Genomic DNA, 22,236 nt, shown 5'->3' on the forward strand with positions numbered 1-22,236 from the left:
CTTCTTCTTCTTCTTCTTCTTCTTCTTCTTCTTCTTCTTCTTCTTCTTCTTCTTCTTCTTCATCTTCTTCTTCTTCTTCTCCTCCTCCTCCTCCTCCTCCCTTCTTTCCTTCCTTCGTTCTCTTTTTCTTCCTCCTCCTCCTCTCTTTGTAACTCCCCCTCCCTTCTAACATTGATGATATCACCTACTTTGGGTAATGAAACATCTGCAAGAAAACCACCAAGCTCAGAGAGCACAAAGGACCAGTCATCTCAAGGTTTCCAGCTCTCTATCCATACCCTCAGAAGTTTACATGTCAACATTACAGACATGTAGTGGCTTCCCTTCAAATTCTCAACTCCTGTCTCTGAGAGAATCCCGTCATGTTAGCTCTCTTTGGGGTCGAAAGTTTTAAAACAATATTGCCAATGTCTCCTGTTATATCACAATGTCATTGATGTACACATGATGTGGACATGTCCTGTTTCTCTTCCTTTGTTTTTGCTTTGATTATCAAGGAAATGTCACAATTTTTGTTCTGTCAAAGTGGTAAATTTGGAAGTGGGAGCTGCCAGGTTGCTATCTGTTCCAAGGTGTAGAGAGCTGGTATGAATTGCTTAAAGTATTATGCTAAATACATTTTGGAAGGGTGAGTTATTGGATTAGTAGTTTTTTTTTTTCATTAAAACATTGAGTCCAGGTCTCCCAATCTGAGAATATTTTGTATCTGGGTTTCCAAGTTGTGCAGTCACAGCTGAAGTATTCATTTCATTGCTGGCAGCAAACGTGGGAGGCTGTCTGAAGATGTGTCCCACAGTAAGGAACATAATAAATTATGGGATATTGCTAATGGATGAGAGCCAGCTGGGTGTAGAGTTTAAAACCCCCAGGCTAGAAGAGGAGAGACCGTGAGTCACAAAACAAGCTGGGTGACCTTGGGCCAGTCATTCTCCCTCAGCCCTACGAAGGATGCAAGGGCAAACTGCAGAGATTCATCCAGGCATGTGTCAGGAATCAAAACAGAATCAAAAGTACCAAAAGGGGGGGGGGGAGTTAATTGATGTCCAGAAAACAAGAAAGCCAAAATTGTCTCTCAAAGATGCTTTTTCAAAAAGCAACTGGACTGTTGCTGTTGTTTTTTCCCTGAGAAAGAAGAAGAAGACAATATTTTGCTTCTCATCTAAAGAAGCTTCATGGGGAGGGGTGCTTTTTTTTGCAGTCCTCTGGTCATTAGCACTCTCCCTGAATGCTCTTGAAGCCCCTTGGAGGTTTCTCTGTGCCCTCAGGATCACCTGAATCAGAGTGCAATTGATTGTGGAATTATCTTGGAACTGATGAAAGCACTGTGTTTTAGACTGGAGATTGGGGATATCTTATCCCTCCCTCTCAGTTGAGAGACGGCTACTCATTGTTAACATAAATGGGCTCTTTTACCCCTCTTTCAAACCAATGGTTCTCTCTGTCCAGAATGTGGACTTTGCTGTCTTCAAAAGAGTGGGCTTTGTCTTTCAAATGCAGATGGACTGCTGAATCCAATCATGGTGGGTTGGTTCTCCTATGTTGTGCCATTTGTTGGGAAGGGTCCTTTTGTTTGATTGTTTCACCAATGTATAGATCTGCACGGATGCCTTAATTAAATCATGAGCCTCGAGCCAAGCTTCAAAAGAAATCCAGTTATTTATTAGGAGCCAATGTTGGGCATGTTCCCATGAAGCCAGCTCTGACCCCATGTAATTTACGGCCCTAACAATGACCCTGTTTCCCTCCTCCCCCAGAGTGTGTCATCAATCACATTCGCCAACAGAGCAATTTTCAGGTTGTAGAGATCACTCCCCTTTGGCTGCTGTAAGTAACCCTGGGATACAGCCTTGGGAGAGAGAAGTCTGGAAGGGGCATCTGTCTTTTGCTGCCATGCCGTTTCATCGGTTTCCCATCTCCCCTTTCCTATGGCAACTCGAGAGCAGGCCAGGGTTGCTTTGTGAGTTGACATTACACATGTCTCACTGCATTGCATTGCATATATCACACTGCTCAGCTAAACAGTTGTTGCCTTTTGGGGAAAAAAAACTACCTTTGAGATGACTATGATCTGGATGACTGAGAATCTCCATAGAGAAAATCAAAATCTCTTTCTCTGAAGTAAAACACCACTTAACTTAAGCTTGGGAGCAAATCAGATATGACAATTAGGAATCAAGGCAAAACTGCCAGATCAAATAAAGATTAAATCCCTACCATGTTCCTCCCTACCCTGCACACTCTTTGCTCTCTGTAAAATCAGGTGGGAAACATTACAGGGAGTTTAAAAAAATTAAAATAATGTTTTCAGAAGAGAATAATTAGAGCTGTGCAAATCTCCTTGCTATTCATCTTTTTAATATCCCCCAAAGTCTTAAAATGTAGTCAAATTTATTCAAGGGTCCCTGGAGAATCTCGGTTCATTCCAAGGGAGTGTCATGGGGAAAGATCATTTTCTCACTGGCACACATCTCATCCGTGTGGCTGCTGAGTATGAGAAAACTTAGCAGACTATCAAGAAGGGAAATCTGGTTGTCAGGGTTCCAAGTAAGACCCCCAATGAAAGAAGACTCTGACACTTGAGTTTGCTCAAAGTTCCATTTTATTAGAGATGTCCTATTGGCACATCTGGGAAAACCCGAATCTGAAAGCCTCCAGGTTTTCCCTACCCAAACGAAAGTCCAAGTCCCTGCCCGGCATCCTCACGTCCATCACATGGTCTAATCAGGCACCGTCCAAAACTGGAGATGACTCCCAGTCACGCCACTCCAGGTGCAGGACAAGATGTCCTTGACTCTCTGAGAAAGGAATGCTATTTTGACTATATATAACCCACACTCTGTTTAATCCCCCTTCCCATTTTCTCACAGTGGAAAATGTGGCAGGCCTGAAGGCCCATATGTAAAAGATGGCTTCCAAGCTTGACAACCATCTCACCATCCCATACAATTTTAAGGGTCCTCCAACTTAATGTCAGTGTTCCAAATAGCATCCAAAAGTAAATCAGAGTCCAAGGCAAAGGATTCCTCAAAGTTACAATTTATTAAGAGAGCCATGTTGGCACATCTGGGAGAACCTAAATCTGAAAGCTTCCCTGTTTTCCCCACCCAGTTGAAAGTTCAAGATCTTGCCCCCACATACCCACACGTCCATCACATGGTCCAATCTCCCACTGCCATGCTGGCAGTTCCAGTTCCGGTCAGGTGCAGAGACAAAGGATGACCTTGGCTTTCTAGAAAGAATTTTGTTATGGCTACATAGTATGTGACTCCTTAGAATCCCCCCTCCCATTTTCCCACAATAGAAAATGCATAGTAGAATAATAGAAAGTGTGGCAGGACAAAGATCCAAAAGAAAAGATGGCTGCAGGCCTGACATTTGAATTTTACCCCTTGTCAGGCTGGGAGAATTTTTTCTCCTGGCATCTTCAGGGCTGGCACAGCAGAGGCTGTGGGAATGGAAACGGAGAGGTAGAGATAGCAAAGGAACCAAAATAAAATTATTTCCTCTGAGAGCCAAGGACGTTCCCACCTGGTGCAAGAATGTAGGGTGTGAGGCCAGATGAACTTTGGACTGCTACCTGATTGGGCTATGTAATGGACTGCTTGGGCAGGGGGAGGAAAATTGCAATTTTAACTATGGGGAAAACCTGAGGGGAAATCGTGGTTTTCAAAAAAAAAAATTCGCTACCAGTTTGGAAGGCGTGGCTAGGTGGGGAGCATGTGACTGAGTGGGTGTGGCCAACTTACATCAATCACACCCACTCCCACTCAGTCACATGACCCCACCAAACCACACCCACAGGAAAAGGTAGGAATTTTTTTTGCAATTTGTACCTATCTAGCCCTGCCCTCCCTCCGCCAGTCACCCCCATTTCCCCTCCTTGAGTGGCCCTATCCCTGCTTCCTCTTCCACCAGTGCCTCTTTGTTCGGGCGCTTACCTTCCGCGTCGGCTGGTCCAGAGTCTCCAGAAGGCAAGCTGACCGGAGTTTTCAATGGCCCCCAGCCAGCCGGGAAGTGGCTGGCTGGCAGAGAAGCCTCCCAGCCACCGCCTCTTTGAGAGCCATTTTGAAAAGCAGCTCTCAAAGAGGCAGCAGCTGGCCGCAGGCTGCCAAAAAGTCTTCTGATAGGCAAAAAAGCTGCAGCTGTCGCCGCCATGTTCTTTGAGCATGCGAATCCCATCCGCTTGCGCTGACCAGCTGGGTGGGGTGAGCAGGCAAGCGAGCGGCGACAGGGGGACCGGTTCAGGGGCATGGCCAGTCGGCCATTGCTACCGGTTCTCTGCCCTGGGGCAAATTGCGGGATCGCATCCTACCCCACACATCCCTGCGACCAATTCGCTCTCACAGAGAGGGACTCCTCCGGGTGCCGTCCACTAGGCAATGCCAGTGGGCGGCGCCCAGGAGTAGGGCCTTCTCTGTGATGGGCCCGACCCTCTGGAATGACCTCCCTCCCCCCGACATCAGAACTACCACCGATCTCCGCTCCTTCCGCAAGAAACTCAAGACCCACCTGTTCCAATTAGCTGGCCTGGCCCAATCGTAGTTTTAATCTTCAATCCTCCTGGCCGGTATTTTAAATTTTGGGGGGTAGACCTTTTAAGCTGTTTTTTAATTTTTACTATTATTGTACAGACTTTATATTTAATCTGTTTTTAAGGGATATCTAATATTTTTTATTGTGTATACGGTTTTTTAGCTTCTGTCTGTACACCGCCCCGAGTCCCTTCGGGGAGAGGGGGCGGTCTATAAATTCAATAAAAATAAATAAATAAATAAATAAATTTCCGCCACCGGTTCGTGTGAACTGGTGCAAACCAGCTGAATATCACCTCTGCCAAGGGGGCTTTAGAGTCAGGTTTCCCCAGATGTGCCAATATGAGCTACTTGATAAATCTGTACTTTTGAGGAAATTTTTGAGGAATAGCCCAGCCTTGGAGTTCTGATTCTGTTGGAACTCTTGACACCCCACTAGATTCTTGTGTTCCATCCCAATCGTTGGGATGGTTTTTCTCTTACCGTCATTCTCAAAACTAATAAGAAAAAAAGCAGATTTGTGCAATTTATCAATTCATTCTGCCAGTGCACAGTAGCCAAATCACTCCTGAACAGCTTAGCTGTCTCCCAAAGTGGAAAACACCCCAACCAAAAGGATCTTCTTTATCAAAGTGAGCAGGTTCTCTTCCAGAATCCCACTAAAAAAAAGATATGCCCAAACTCTTTTATCGATTTTGATTTTATCTCCATCATTTTAGGGATGTAGTGACCCATATAAACCATCACAAAAACATGGCAATAATGTCTTGATAATTAGCTTCTATAGGAAAACCTCTCATTGTTATATATATATATTTTGAGAAACACTATTTCTTATAACATATCACATTCTCCATAATAGCATGTAGGCAAAATCTGTTTCCCCCACCCCTCCATGCTATTATGATTTTATCTCTCTTTTTCCCTCTCATCCAAAGCTGAAATGAATCCATGGATGGATAGGTGATAGATAGATAGATAGATAGATAGATAGATAGATAGATAGATAGATAGATAGATAGATATTCTCACTTGAAGAAGGATCTTCCTTTGGATGTATCCTTCTCCTGAAATAATCTCAAGGATACATCTTTGTTCTAGTGATAGTCACAGATATGGGGAAAATCAAGAAGTGAGTGTTATACTTCAGTAGAAAGCCAGCCCACAGTTCTGCTGCCTTCTTTGAAATACATAAGGGATCTAATATGTGCTATTGCCAAGACAAAAATCTTCCAGTTGTTGCTCCTTTGAGAAATGACCACAGCATGGTAGATCAATGTTTGTCACCATTTATGATTACTCATATTGGATTTGGGTGATAAGAATTTGGTGGGAATACATTGGCCAATACATTTAGAGATGGCCTTTCATTTCCATTATGGGCAACCTGCAAATGTTTTCTATTCACCCCAAGCATAATACTATAAGCAAATTCTAGTAATGAATAATTAATTATTCTGATATGCAGTGAATTGATGAAGGTAACCTTGGACTTCCTTACATCTTATAAACCAAGGTGTGAACTGTTAGATTGGGTAATGGATAGGCACGCACAGGCTTAACGGTAACAACTGCTCTTTATTGAGTACAACAAGTGAGAACAATCCAGCGAAGGTTGAGTCTGACAGCAGCGCTTTTATAGGGAGCTGTCAGACCCTTCGACCAATAGGATTAAACCTCTGTTTAATCCACCGGGACAGAGGACCTTGGTGGAAACCACTGAAGTTAAAGCAAGTATCTAACCTGAACCTGAAGAACAAAATGCCAACATCTCCTCTTTAATGGAGATCCGACATATGCCATGAGTTAACCACAGAAATATAGTCAATTCGGCAATCTACCCCATTTCTCTATATTCATCTATTTGGGCAGAAAAAAAAAACAAAAATAAATCTGCATTTTTTAAAAAAAAAACAGTTCTCATTTGGACTAATGAAACTCTTTCCAAGAAATTGTTATTGGCTGAATGGGATGTTTTTACGTTTATTTAACAATCAAGAAAATGTGTGTTCATGTTGTGCCCCACCAGCTGCCAGACGAGTCAGATTAGGAGGAGATTGAGGGAGAGCCTGCGTGAGCTTCAGAGCCTTTGGAATGAAAAGGAATAACGAAATGAACGTGATAATGAAAAAGTATCAGAGGCAGAGCCGGGGACCTTCTATCCTCCCCCAGGTGGAGAGACAGCTGTTTTCGGGACCTGAGCAGAATGAGGGGGAGGAACAGATGCGGCCCATCCCAGGTTCACATATGCGCAGAGAGGAAAGGAGAGGAGAGCAAAGGAAATCAATAAGCCGGCTTCCAGGAAAAGGAAGACGCAGATGCTAGCTAGCCCCTCCATGGTTGGGAAATAAATAGAAGGGTTTTGGGAGTGGCCAGTTGTTACAGACAACTATTTATTTCTAGTATACAGCAAGCAATTCTGATTCCTTGGCCAGAATCAGGTTTGTTGGGACTAATTACGTTTGATTCTTTTGTTTTATCTACATGAACAAAAGACGGTTACTGCCCTGTTATTTAAAAAAAGGGGGGTTGTTTTAGTTGTGAGTAAACAGCTTATCATTACATGCGAAGGCTGGTTCAGAACAGCGTATCTCATTTTGTATTGCGTGACCAAAATCTTCAGGGACCTGCAGCTTCCCACATTGCTGTTAAATCAGAAAATCAGAAATCAGCTGCTAAAAACAAATTCCTGCTTTTGGAAGTTATGGAGGGGATTTTTCCTTGCAATGGTAGAAAATATGTGTAGCTTTGGAAGGCAGTGTAGATTTTTTTCTGAACTTAGTTGTTCATTTTCTGAGGATTCCTCAGCCACACAGATGATATATTCAGTGCTGCCATCTTGGAGAACGTCTTCAGGTTATTAGAGTTTTTCTTAACCCTACAGCAATGCGGAGATGTTCTCTATCCAATTTCTCCACCCACAGATTGGGCAGAGTCAACTTTGGTGTCCCCCTCTCTTTTTAAAACAAAATAATCTAAAAACTTAAATGGGAAGCTAGCCTATTGCAAATGATCAGCTTCTTGGGCTTTTTTTTCCTTTTTTTTTTTGGACCAAAATAATATATTCCAGAGAGACCTCATTATAATTCTTAGAAAAATTGTTGCAAATTGGTAAATTGCTGGTAGCTTCCATGCATTGCTTTCTTTGGAAATGCCCACCTGTTCATGACAGCTGCAACAATAGCAACAAAAAAGGGAAGAAAACCATGTAATTCAGGGGTGTCCAAACTTAGGAACTTTAAGACTTGTGGACTTCAACTCCCAGGCTGGGGAATTCTGGGAGTTGAAATCCACAAGTCTTAAAGTTCCCAAGTTTGGACACCCCTGATGTAATTATAAATAGACCTCATTTTTAGGTTATCAGGGGTGAGGGACAACAACCTCACCAACTTGTTTTTGAAACTTTGTTCTATTGTAATAACCATCTGTAAATGTTCAAGCATCTCAAGGTAGCCACTTGGTCAGAATGTTCTCCAAATTCTGGATCTATTCATTGGCTGGATAAAAGAAAACCCAGCGTTCTTCCTGATTGACAGTGAGCTCTCAAATTTATTTCAGGAGATGGGCAAACAAACTCGGTTTCAACATTTCACTGCATATAGAATACAAACTGTGTATCAATCAACCATGTGACAAATGCCTACTATTATTGAATGAAAAGCACTGCAGATATTGTTCAGGAATGATTATTTGCCCTCTGATCTGTATTATCTATTTATTCATACTACATGATTATATTAAATGTAGAAAGGTTATGTTTAGTTTCAAACCCAATTCTGTTTGGTTGGTAGTTTTTGTTTGTTTGTTTGTTTGTTTGTTTCCCCTCCTCTCATTTTATTTTCTTTAAGACCAAAAGAAGTAAATACGATAGATGACATCCCAATTATAAACAACTCCAGTGTTGCATGTGAGAAATTATTATTCTATTATTATTATTATTATTATTATTATTATTATTATTATTATTATTATTATTATTATTATTATTATTATTATTATTATTATTATTATTATTTTGCTCCACAATGACACATCGAACTAGCCAATATATTCAATTGGGTTTGCATTGAGTGTTGAAATCGGTACCCACATTTTAATTTGCACAAAATTTATTATTCTGTTGATCAGATCTGCATGCCTTTTAAACAGTGCTTCACTTTTATTTCCTCTCTCTCTCATCGTTTTCTTCTTAGTTTTTTTGTTTTTCAATGTGATGACATGGTTCCATTGATTTGAACTTGTTTTGTTTTTTCTTTTTTTATTAGATTTCTTTTCCCCTGTAGTGAAAATTTAGAGAAAAAAAAATGAAAGGTATTTGGTGTTCATTCTTTGCTATTCTTCAGGAGACGATAAACTAACTCGTGAAAAAGAAAGATTTAAAAAGTTGTTGACCTTGGTTGCTTTTACTTAATTGCACATCTTGGGTATGATTACAATTTCTTTCTAATTTGCATGTTTACAGAAATGAAGACAGAACAAGAGCCAATTTAAATTAAAAGAGGGAGTGAGAGAGAGAGAGGAGAGAAAGAAAGGGAGGCAGAGAGAAAGAAAGAAAAAAAGAAAGAAAGAAAGAAAGAAACTTGAGCAAAGAAGTGGTTGTCTGAAATAATGATATGCATGTTATTTTCCCTTTTCCAACCTGCATGCAGGGATTTGGTTTCGTTACTTTCGAAAATAGTGCTGATGCGGAAAGGGCGAGGGAGAAATTACACGGCACCGTGGTAGAGGGCCGTAAAATCGAGGTGCATGTTCAAAATATTTTCCTTTTCATCTTTTTTATAAATGTTTGCCTCACTCTCATTCGTTGTTTCATATCCATCATTAATGTCTCTTCTGTGTTTCCCTTTTCCTTCCCATTGAGATATTTTATATATATATATATATAAATATATATATACACACACACGCACATATATATGGAATATGTTATATACAGTTACAATGACAACATATTATATAATACGATACAATATTGTATAATGTACACTTTTATATATATATTATATGTATGTAGGTACGTATATGTATGTATATATGTATATATATATACACTTGGCCTAACTTGGTTTGCTTATTTTATGATTTCCTTTCCGTACGTTTTTTTAAACATTTTTTTCAGTTTTTTTGTTTTTTAACCATCATAATTACAGCTAAAAAAAAAGAAAAAAATGTATGCCAGACGTGTGACGAGCTTTAATACCATGCTATGATCTGAAAGGTTTCGTAAGTTTGATGGGTGCAATAGATTTTAAAAAAAAAAATTGGAAAAACTTTCAAAATTAAATGTTGAAGCAAAACAATAAGGCATTATTTTATTTGTGTGTGGTTGTGTGTGTGTGTGTGTGTTTAACATTTTGTTTTGTTGTGTTTGAACCTTTATTTGGGAATTCTATTTTCTTTTTGTTTTTTCCTCCTTTTCTTTTCATTGCAGGTTTGATGCAGGATTTACAGTGGCTTTCCAAAATTACATTTTGACTACCCCAGAAAAATTCCCATTTGAATAGCCATTCACTTAGATTCAACAAACAAACAAACATGGACTTTTGTTTCCATTTTGGACAAATGCCCAGAAGGTTTCAAGTTCCTTCTAATTTTCACTTTACAAAAGTGATCCTCTCCTTGCATATAAAGATTTATAGATAAATCTATCTATCTATCTCTATATATAAATCCTTAAACCACTGGATCCAAGTCAACACTGCCTGAATTGTATTTGTTAGAATCTTAAAAGCGAAAAAAGAAAGAAAGAAAGAAAAAAAAACCAATTGAAAATTGCTGTCGTTTTTGAGTAAGATGTTGCATATTTTGCCTTTCCATTCTCCCTTTTCGGCGGTAGCTCTTAGGCCCCTCACCATCTCAGTAACCATGGTAACTGTATACATGCCCCATTCTGGCGATGGTGCTTGACTGGTAAGTGGAGAAGTCCATCTACCGTTTCACGTATCTTTTCTAAAGCGCTGATATCTACCACATCAATTTTTTTGACTTGTCGTCTTAAGTTTTCTTGATGCTCTATTTTTTTTTATTATTATTATTCTATATCGATTTATCTTTATATCTCGGTACGCCTGTCAATGAGTGTCCGTTTTAAACAAGCCTTGGAGACACTGACTGAACTTAAGGATATGAATTTTGTGCACATCTTACTCAGATCGTTAATTCCATATTGTGTTAAATAATGCACCCTCTTTTTATCCTTTCGTTAGCTGTGGTGTTTTGAAAGCTTGAATGGTTTTGTTAGTTTCCTTGCAATGAATTAAACGAGGCACATGTTACCCCGGTGTTGAATGCTACATGTTGCTTTTCCAATGGTACATTTTGAAAGGGTTATGTTGCACACTGCTAAGAAATGTCCTTCTTCTTTTTTTTTTTTACTTTTTCGTTCTCTTCTTTGATGTTAGTTATTTTTCCCCCTTGCGTATCTTGTCTCTTTCCCCTTTCTCCTTCACTGCATGCTCTTTCATACAGTTGGTTCTCTCTTTTTTTTTAATGTTGTGTTTTTAAATATTTTATCGTTTCAGTGTTACCATGGAATTAAAAAAAAGCATGCTCTTAAATCTTCAATTATGCAAAGCCTTTTAATTTGCTTTTAATGTCTCTTTATTAAACTTTAAAGGAAATGGTGTTACTTTATTGAAATGATTTGTAAGTTTTATAAAATGACGATGAGAGTAAATGTAATTATAAATCGTATGATTTTGTTATGCGCCTCCTGCCTTTTATTAGTTTTATTATTATTATTTTTAATTTGGGGGGGGGGGAAATAAATTAAATTGCATTTTAAACATGACTAATGCCAAAAATAAAGCATGCCTTCATTACTATCATGGACCTGTTTAATCTTGAAGAAGTGGTACTGATTTCTTGTTTTCTATGTGCTTAGGTAAATAATGCAACAGCACGGGTCATGACGAATAAGAAGACAGTTAATCCTTACACAAACGGTAAGAACTAGAAATTGGTTTTTTTTTCTTGGTTTCCATCTCCTGATCTGTCTACTGTTGACCTCACCCCATTCCTAAGAGGTCTGTAAGAGGCGTGCAAAGCACACCAATGTGCCTACCGTCCCTGTCTTAATGTTCCCTTGTATTTGTATTCCTTTCATGTATCCAAAATCATGCTTATACTTATAGATGTTATCTAATACATGCTTGACAAAATAAATAAATAAAATTAATAAAAGGTAGGACTACATAACTTTATCCTAGTCAGCTAAAGAGCTGTGGTGGAGCATTGGTTTAGAGTTTAGTACTGCAGGCTACTTCTGCTGCCTACAATTTGGCAGTTCGAATCTCACCAGGCTCAAGCCCCCCATCCTTCTGAGGTGGATAAAATGGGGGCCCAGATTGTTGGGGGCAATATGCTGACTCTGTAAACTGCTTAGAGAGGGCTGTGAAGTACTGTGAAGCAGTATATAAGTCTAAGGGCTATTGCTATGACCCTTCCTTCCTTCCTTCCTCCCTCCCTCCCTTCCTTTCTTTCCTTCCTTGCCTTCCTTGCTAGTGGTTAAAATGCAGTATTGCAGGCTAATTCTGCTGATTGCCAGCAATTCGATCCTGACCAGCTGAACGTTGACTCAGCCTTCCATCCTTCCAAGGTTGGTAAAATGAGGACCCAGATTGTTGGGGGCAAATAGGCTGACTCTGTAAACCGCTTAGAGAGGGCTGTAAAGAAACTGTGAAGTGGTTTATAAGTCTAAGGGCTATTGCTAAATTCAGGAAATCCTCAAGTTACAACAGTTTGTTTAATGACCAAGTTACAACACCACTGAAATAAGTGCCTTGTGACCATTTCTACATGCTTACGACCTTTGTAGCATCCCCATGATCAAATTCAGATGCTTGGTGGCTGGTTTCATATTTATGACCGTTGTCTGTGTCCCAAGGACATGTGATCCATTTTTGCAACCTTCTGACAAGCAAAATCATTGGGAAGTCAGATTTACTTAACAACTGGGTTACTGTGATGATTCTCTTAACAACTGTGACAAGAAAGGTCGCAAAATGGGGCTAAACTTGCCTAACCAATTTCTCACTTAACAACAGAGATTTTGAGCTCAGTTGTGGTCATAAGTCTCACTCATATTCTTCCTCCGTACTCCTTTTGTGATGACCCGGGATGTGGCACGACAGCCAGAGAACAGGTCTAACTCCCCTTTATTGCTCCAACTTTAGAAAAAACAATAAAAAACAATAGAATAAGAGTTGGAAGGGACCTTGGAGGTCTTCTACTTCAACCCCCTGCCTAGGCATGGAACCTTACACCACTTCAGACAAATGGTTAGCCAACATCTTCTTAAAAACTTCTAGTGTTGGAGCATTCACAACTTCTGGAGGCAGGTTGTTCCGTGGATTAAATGTTCTGTCAGGAAATTTCTCCTTAGTTCTAGGTTGCTTCTCTCCTTGATTAGTTTCCACCCATTGCTTCTTGTTCTACCCTCAGGTGCCTTGGAAAATACTTTGACTCCCTCTTCTTTGGGGCAGCCCCAGAGATATTGGAAGACTGCTATCATGTTACCTCTATCCTTCTTTTCATTGAACTAGACATACCCAGTTCCTGCAACCATCCATCGGATGCTTTAGCCTCCAGTCCCCTAATCATCTTTGTTGCTCTTCCCTGCACTCTTTCTAGAGTCTCCACATCTTTTTGACATTGTGGCGACCAAAACTGGATGCCATATTCCAAGTGTGGCCTTACCAAGGCATTATAAAGTGGTATTAACACTTCACAGGATCTTGATTCTATCCCTCTGTTTACATAGCCTAGAACTGTGTTGGCTTTTTTGGCAGCTGCTGCACACGGCTAGCTCCTATTTAAGTGGTTATCCACTAGGACTCCAAGATCCCTCTCACAGTTACTACTATTGAGCAAGGTACCACATATACTGTACCTGTACCTCTGTAACTTTGCCCCCAAACATCCCCACATTTACTACAAATCCTGGAGCAAAGCTCTCACATGCACCTTCAACAGCCTCTGGCTGCAAGTCATCCAGTAAGCAAGGCGAGCCAAACAGTAACCAGAGCAAGAAGTTCAGCAAAGCAGGCAAACTGGCTAAGCCTCGGAAGACAAGCACAGTAATTTCCAGGCATCAGCAAGTGCACACAAGTCTCGACAGATTCAATGATTGTTCCCAACAAATGCCCCTCTCACCGGCACCTCCTTACATCTCTGTCTCCAGGTGTGCCTTGTGAAGGAGGGGTGGGACACTCTTCTCCTTCATAGCTGGCTCAGTCTGCGTTGTTCTCGCCTTCTCTCTTCTCTGCATGCTCTAGGATCAGGAGAGGGTGGTCCTTGCTCTTCGTCTGTCAGAGCTCTGTCTCTGTCAGGTGTGCCTCATTCAACATCCAAGAAAGGGAACCCCCAACTCCATTTATTTAGAGAAAAGGTACTTTTGCTAGATATGAAATGAAAACAGTGAAAGTGAAGCAAGATCTGAGGCCAAAGGTGCGAACTTGGACATATCAAACGTTTACCCAAATCCCTCCCGGCCCAATGTCCAACCTCCAACCCCCAAGAGTGTCATGTGGGGTGCATCTTCAGGTGGCCTCATCCAGCTGGTATGCAGAGGTGGTTGGCCTTGACCAAACCCAACACGAGCCTTCAGCATGTGCAGAAGATGGTGAGAACGAAACTCCCTCTTTCAAGATGTCTCCTTCAGCATGTTTTCCCTCCCAAATACCACGAGCCCCCTCCCTCCCCGTTACTATGGCAGCCAATGGCAAGCAAGCAATATAGAGGCTGAAAGTCTCTCCTGCTCCTCCCTGTCTATAGGCCTTTCTAATCCTGAAAAGCCTTGCCCGGACTGGCTGTGCCCTTCCCCGGTTTCCTCGAAGGCCATCCGAGCCCCCCTCTCAAAATCGATTGGTTCTTTGTTCCAGTTCATCTTCCCCATCAGATTCAGACTCTGACGGGAGCATGACACGTTTCTCCCGTGTTTTACCCACATACCCATGGTGAAGTGAGTTGAAGTAAGCACCAGTGATAGCGCTGTGATCAAGCAGGGAGATGAACCTTCTCTTCTGACACCTAGCCAAATACTCTAATTTCTGCCCTTGTTGTTGTCAGTTAAAGAATTATTAAAAAGTTATTGTAGGCTAGATCCTTTGTTGAACTTTGTTATAGCAGCAGAAACTTTTCTGTCTCTATGCTTTCCTTTTTTTTTCCTCCCGGGGCATCAATTTCAGCTTTTGTACAATCCTTTTTGAAAGCTTTGGAAGGGAGCATATCGCAACCTTCCATTTGGCCTGTTTCCAATATCCTGTAGCTTTTCAAAGAAGTATCTGATTTCCCTGACTTTTCTTCAAAAAGAGAGAGAGAGAGAGCTTGATCAAAAAGCAACTGAATGCAAAATATTTATTTTCATCCTCCACACATTATGCAGCTCCTTCGTGAAACATTTTTCCTTCCATCATTGACAGTGGGGCAAAGATAAGTGGACAGCTTTATTTTTTAATGATCCTGTCATGGGTATCTCTATCCATCTTGGCAAAATTAGAAAAAAAAAGATGAGCTAGGTTCAACATATTGTGATTAGGGTAGTTACAGTACATCACAGAGAAAGTCTGCTTTGTAAAATTTTCTGATTTTTCTTGGAGAAGACCTTGATTTAAATATAATTAATAGCAATAGTATTTTAGACTTATGTACTGCTTCACATGGGGATGCAGTGGCTCAGTGGCTAAGATGCTGAGCTTGTCAATCAGAAATGTTGGCAGTTCAGCGGTTCAAATCCCTAGCCTCACGTAACAGAGTGAGCTCCCATTACTTGTCCCAGCTTCTACCAACCTAGCAGTTCGAAAGCCTATAAAAATGCAAGTAGAAAAATAGGAATCATCTTTGGTAGGAAGGTAATAGCGCTCCGTGCGCCTTTGGCATTGAGTCATGCTGGCCTCATGACCACGGAGACGTCTTTGGACAGCACTGGCTCTTCAACTTTGAAACAAGGATGAGCACTGCCCCCTAGAGTCGGGAACGGCTAGCACATATGTGCGAGGGGAACCTTTACTTTTACCTTTACTGCTACATAGCATTTTAGAATAGAATAGAATAGAATTCTTTATTGGCCAAGTGTGATTGGACACACAAGGAATTTGTCTTTGGTGCATATGCTCTCAGTTTACATAAAAAGACAAGATACATTTGTCATAAGGTACAACACTTAATAATAATCAAAGGGTACAAATAAGCAATCAGAAAACAATCAATATAAATCGTAAGGATACAAGCAACACAGCAACAAATTTTGCAGCCCTCTCTAAGCGGTTTACAGAGTCAGCCTCTTTCCCCCCAACAATCTGGGTCCACATTTTACCCACCTCAGAAGGACAGAAGGCTAGTCAATCTTGAGCCAGTCAGAATTGAACTGCTGGCAGCGGGCAGAATTAGCCTGCAATACTGCATTCTAAGCACTGCACCACAACAGCTCTTATTAATTAATCTAAACAATTGAAATTTGTTTAGCTTACAGGTCAATGTGTCTTATTTCGTTTGTTCAACAGTGTATTATCCCTAAGTTAAATTAGTTTTGGTATCTATATTTGAATATATCCACACAGATTCCAAGTAAGATCCCCAACGAAAGAAGACTCCGAGGCATGAAGTTCCTCAAAGTCCCATTTTATTAGAGATGTACCTATTGGCACATCTGGGAAAAGCCGAATCGGAAAGCTTCCAGTTTTCCACTCCCAAAAGAAAGTCTGAGTCCCTGTCCAAGCACCCAAAAGTCCATCACATGGCCCAATCAGGCACTATCCAACACTGGAGATGCCTCCCAGTCACACCCCTCCAGGTGCAGGGCAGAGTGGCCTCGACTCTCTGAGAAAAGAATGTTATTTTGATTATATATCTCCCCAGCTCCATGCAATCCCCCCTCCCAGTTTCCCACAGCGCTACATGAAGGCCTGAAGATCCAAAGCCCAAGATGGCTTCCAGACCTGACACACCCTTTCTTCTTATTAACCCCGGCTGTGTTAAAAGTACAATCTTTTCGCACGGGGCCATTCATGCAAGACCCCCTGTCTTTCAGCAAGCTCGTTCGGCTTCTATAAGCTTTCTTCATTTCAGCAGCCCCCAATTTTGGACTTCCCCTTTGCCCCATTGCTGAAGGTTGACTATGATGGCAGATTGCTGAGGTCCAATCTGCTCTTGGGAGAAATGGGGAGCTGGAGCGATCCGGGGAACCAGGAATGATTGTGCAAAAGTTGCCCTAGCTATTATCTTTCTAATAAGGAGTGAGGGCCAAATTGAGGCCTTGTTCTAACAGTGCGCCTTGCTATCAGGAACAACATTTAGACAGTGTGTGTGTGTGGGGGGGGGGAGAGACACACCAAGAAGCAGCCAATCTTTCTGAAGGATTTCATGGCAGTGATTTGGCCCATGCAGGAAGAGATTCAGGCCGTGGTGGGATTCAAATCATTTAACAACCAGTTCTCAGCCCTAATGGTTTCTTCCAACCACCAGTTCTCCAAAGTGCTCAGAAAGTTAACAACCGAAGTTCTTCCGAAGTGATGCGAACCGGCTGAATCCCACCACTGGATTCAAGGCAAGGAGAGACACCTGGCAAGTCTCCCAAGGGTTCAGAAAGATGGGAACACAAACAAAGGAAGAAGCAGAAAAGGCAGAGAAGAAAGACCTTTCCCCTTAAGTACCGAGGATTCTGCTTTGTCTTTGGAATAAGAGCTAGGAAAGAAGATCAAAAAGACCAGCCAAGCAGCTTCTAGGGATTAGTACTGCCAAAGAAGATTGTAGCACAATAACCGCGAGTTTCAGAATAACAGTTCTGAAAATGCCATAAAATAGGAGCCATATCTTGTTTTCATTGTCCAAGATAGCAACAACTCAGTGGCGTAGCGTGGGGGGTGCAGGGGGGGCCGGCCGCACCGGGCGCAACATCTGGGGGGGCGCTCGCACTCGCAGCTCTCTGCCCCTGCCTGGCTCACTCACTCTCTCTCACTGCAGTGCTGGCTGCGCGAATCCGATCCGAGCCGCCGGGTCGCTGCCCACTGTGGAGGGGGGGGGGGGTGCCAGCAGTGGCGTAGCGTGGGGGGTGCAGGGGGGGCAGCCGTATTGAATGGGGGCACGCTGGTCATTCTGCATTGAAAGGGGGCATGCTGGTCTCTCATAACAAACAATACATGTGCTTAGGGGGTAAGGGTTTCTTTAACTAATCTAGTGGAAGAGACTCGAGTGCTAAAATCCACGGGTTAGGGGGCGCAAATTACTTGCCTTGCCCCGGGTGCTGACAACCCACGCTACGCCACTGCAACAACTCAAGTCATCCATAGAGGAGAGCCCGAGTTTTATTTATTTTTTTAACCGAAAGGCAATCTCTCTACTCTTCTTCCTTTCAATGCTTGCAGCTAAAACTGCCCTGTGAAGCTTTTCGATCACAACCACAACCTCTGCTGAGTAGGGGGGGGGGGGGGGATACCTAAAATATTTTTTTAGAGTCTTAACTCAATGTCGATGAGATCCTAAGTCAGTGATGGCTAATCTTTTCTGGACCGAGTGCCCAAAGTGCGCAGACGGGAATGCTCGTGCGTGTGCCCGAATCCCCAAAATGTAATGTGTGTACACTCCCAGTGCATATGCCCCATGAATGCACCTTGCGCATCTATGCACGCTCCCCACACCACGCCCCTCTCTGAGAAAAGAATGTTATTTTGATTATATATCTCCCCAGCTCCATGCAATCCCCCTCCCAGTTTCCCATAGCACTACATGTGGAAGGCCTGAAGATCCAAAGCCCAAGATGGCTTCCAGGCCTGACACACCCTTTCTTCTTATTAACCCCGGCTGTGTTAAAAGTACAATCTTTTCGCACGGAGCCATTCATGCAAGACCCCCTGTCTTTCAGCAAGCGTGATTTTCTTTCTTTTAGGATTTTTTCCCCCTACTCCAAATTTACCCTACAGATCTGGTCTATTCCTGGTGGTCTCACTTCTATGCAGTAGGGAGATCTGATCCTGCTTAGCTTTTCAAGAGCTCCAACTTTCCTAAGATAATAGACTTTTTTTATTCCCCCCCCCCCTTCTAATGTGTTTTCTTTCTTTCTTTCTTTTTTAAATGATGAGTTGTGATAGGGAATTTGGAGAATTGTAGATTTCAAAGGATAATGAAGTTTTTGCTTTGCCTTCTGGATGGAAATGAAAAAAAATTGATAAAGTTCATATTCAAAGGAGAAGTTCAATGAATTTCTCTCCTCCCTCTAATGTAATACCTGTTTTGTTTCAAACCTTCATCAATAAACTTGGTTACTGAAAGCATTTTCCTCATCTAAGTGACTATGCCAGGAAAGTTAAGAAAAGTACATACCGACAAAAATAAAAATGGCTTAAAGCTCATATGAAATTAAAAATGCTAAAAGGCCAGTTATATTTATGTATATGTAAATTCGATATACATACGCAATGGCAGGGGTCTGACGGGTGCCCTAATTAAATCATGAGCCTTGAGCCAAACTTCAAAAGAAATCCAGTTATTTATTAGGTGCTTCATGTCGACACATTCCCAAGTGAAGCCAGTTCTGACCCCATGTAATTTACGCCCCAATCATGACCCTGTTTCCCCCTACCCCTAGGGTGTGTCATAAATCACATTGCCAATGGAGCAGTTTTGTGGGTTGTAGAGATCACGCCCCTCCACCGCTGTGAGTAACCCTTGGAGAAAGCCTTGAGAGAGACAAGCCTGGAATGTACTTCTGTTTATGGCTGCTGTGCTATTCGTTGGTTTCCCATCCCCCTTGCCAAAGGCAACTTGAGAGCAGGCTAGGGATGCCTTGTGGGCTGACACACAATCTATATACATATACAATATAGAAGAGAATATACATATAGAATAAGAAGAAAGCTGGTTGGTTAATAACCACAATAAAGTTAAGTAAGCATACACACTAAATTACATTTCTTCCTCATCCAGGCACTAAGTCTGTCTATCTGCATAAGAGACAGGCTGTTTTTCCCCTTTCCTGTCTGTTCTAAAAGTTTCTACCTGAGGTACGTGTTGTGACAGCAAGACAAATTCCGAGAACTACACCCACAGTGGTGAATTTACCTCCTCTAATGGTGAAGACTTGGCTCCTTGGCAGTTCCTCACTCGTACATGTCAAACTTCTCCTCACACTTGATTAACCCACACAGTTATGGGCCAGCAAATACTTCATTGACAAGACAAAGTAAAGTTTAATTGCTGTTATTTTCATGATAAATGGAGTCCTTGCAGAGTGAGCTTCCCCAAGTTAGATGATGCAGCCATCAAATTGGGTAGGAGATGAAATATGAGAGCAGGTTTCAGCTGAGATCATCGATCTGCATCTGCCCCATCTCCCCCTCTCTTCCCGAAGACAAATTGAGGCACCATTAGTATAACTTAAAATGTCTGAGGTTATCTTTCAGCCTCTTTGACAGAGACGTCTGACAGAGATGTGAAAAACCAGCCAAAATGGCTTATCGGTGCAGAATTAAATAAAATTAAAAAGTATTCTAGAAAATTACACTTCAAGTAATTAAAGGCTTTTGATGCTTGAGGACTTGGCTTAGATCAGCTTGGAAGATTTGGGAGGAAGAAAATAAATCTTGCATGCCTTCTTCCTTTTCTTTTTTTTTCTCCCTTCCTAGGCTGCAATAGGTTTTCTCGCATGGTTATTTAATTTAGTTGTGTGGTTATTGCACAATTGGCAAAAATGGAATGGCATGAGTAGAATGGAGACGCCAAATTGTACACTTTTGTAAAACTCAGCAACATTTTTTTATGTTAGGAAACACACAGAAAATAGTTGTGTAGCTTAGTCTGTAATAAACCCAGCTTCAGAATAAGTTTAACTTAGTTTACAAACAATGGCCTCCACCATCAAATGGAATAAAAATGATGATGCTTGTCTTACTAACTTTACATGGTGGGCATTGTGCATAATTAGTTATTATGGTCTGCGCTAATAGTCATTGTGACCCTTACCACTGAAAGGTTGACTTCTCCATTTCAATATGACCACAGCTTCATCACAGCCCATCATCCCTGTCACTGTATTTTTATTCTTTTATTCTTGTTCTCATTTTTGTTTGACAAATTCTAATAAATAAAATAAATAAATAAATTTCTTAAAACAAAACGAAACATTCTATTTGTTTATTTATTAAAAGAAATATCAATTGCAGATGGATATGGGTGCATTTTTTGGCAACACAGTGGAAGTGGTTTGCTATTACCTTACTCTTTCTCTTGCCCCCTCTCTCCCCCTCCCCCTCTCTCATTCATTCCCTTTCTTTCCCTCTCCCTCCCTCTTTCTCTCCCTCTCTCTTACACCTCCTCTCTCTCTCCCTCGCCCTCCTATTCTCCCACCTTCTCTCTCTCTCTCGCTCTTCCTCCCTCCCCTCCCCCCCTCTCTCTCACACACAGTCTGGTTTCTGGTCCTGTCAGTCATTCATCCAAGTACTTATCTGCTCCAACCCATCTTAGTTCTATTTTAATTTATTTGTAGAACAACATTAAGCTCATACTGTGTTCTAAATGATTGCAAGAAAAGAATGGGTAGATAAACTTTGTAAATAGGAATTCTGCTGTTATCTTCCATTAAAAACTTGGAGAAACTTAACAAAAGAAAATAAGTGAACTTATTTTATGAAAAAAAAATGTTTCAGAAGTTGGAGCTAGGCATGGTTCATTTATAAATGAACTTATGTATTGTTGGGGAAACCAAGCCATTATGCTAAGCTGTGAAATGATTTATTAGAGCAAGCATGTTATATAAATATACCATTGGAGTTTTCTTAATCCAGGTTTAGGATTTAGTGTGTTGTGAAAGTAAATTCCTCTTAAGCCCATCCAATTTAAAACCAGGAAGAAGATTGTCTCTGTTCATCAAAATGAAAAGAAAGTTATTTCTTCTTTTTTGCAGAGTTATATAGGCTTGCATTAAGTGGATAAATAAAATCTCCTTTTCATGAAATGGACTGAAATTGTATCCCAGTATTGAAGAAAAAGTCAATTGATACAAAGTGGGTTTTTAAATAAAAGATGCATATATTCCCCCTTCATTTAATGGTCACTTCCACTTAGTGAGTGAGTGAGTGTCTGTGTGTGTGTGTGTGTGTGTGTGTGTGTGTGTGTGGTGCAGGGGTGGGTTCCTGCCAGTTCTCACCTCTTCTATAGAAGAGGTTCCACAAATCTACAGTGCCGTTTAGAACCGGTTCCAGCTCCCTCCCCCTGCCCGTCCGCACGTCATCAAGATGAAGAGCGAGAGGAGGAATTCTGGGAGTTGAAGTCCACAAGACTTAAAGCTGTCAAGTTTGAACACCCCCGGGGGTTTTTTTTTCTAAAGGGTTAGGGGTGCAAAGGTCTTGTAACTTGACAGCTTTAAGACTTGCACACTTCAATGGCAGAGTTTCTGAGCCAACATTTTGGTTGCTAAGTAAGAGCGTTGTTAAGTGAGTTTCACCACATTTTACAAGTTGGCCTCGCCCACCCAGTCACATGGCAGGCAAGCCACTCCCATAAAGCAGGCCACACCTACAGAAGAGGTTCTAAAAATTTTGAAACCCACCACTGGTGTGGTGTGTGATGTGTGTGTGGTGGCTTTTTAAGAAGCTTTAAAAGGTATTCTGGGAAAGATACACTTTGAAGGACATGCTACAATTCCTTAAAAGATATAAAATAAAAACTGTACAGTCACAACTGGCAGTAATTAGAACATCATGCCATATATAAC

At 41.4% G+C, this 22,236-nt stretch overlaps 1 protein-coding gene across 3 annotated transcripts in view; it reads left to right on the forward strand.

Moving 5' to 3' along the window:
• The window catches only part of RBFOX1 (RNA binding fox-1 homolog 1), a 2,041,748-nt gene that overhangs the window by 1,857,804 nt on the left and 161,708 nt on the right, over positions 1–22,236 (forward strand). For all 3 annotated transcript variants that reach the window (XM_081966089.1, XM_081966090.1, XM_081966091.1), the window contains 2 exons: positions 9,182–9,274; positions 11,416–11,476. In XM_081966089.1, the coding sequence (XP_081822215.1) occupies positions 9,182–9,274; positions 11,416–11,476 (154 nt within the window). The remainder of the gene's footprint in view (positions 1–9,181; positions 9,275–11,415; positions 11,477–22,236) is intronic.

Source organism: Natrix helvetica (genome assembly GCF_964273705.1).
Source record: "Natrix helvetica genome assembly, chromosome: 13".
In the NCBI taxonomy this organism is placed as follows: Eukaryota; Metazoa; Chordata; class Lepidosauria; order Squamata; family Natricidae; genus Natrix; species Natrix helvetica.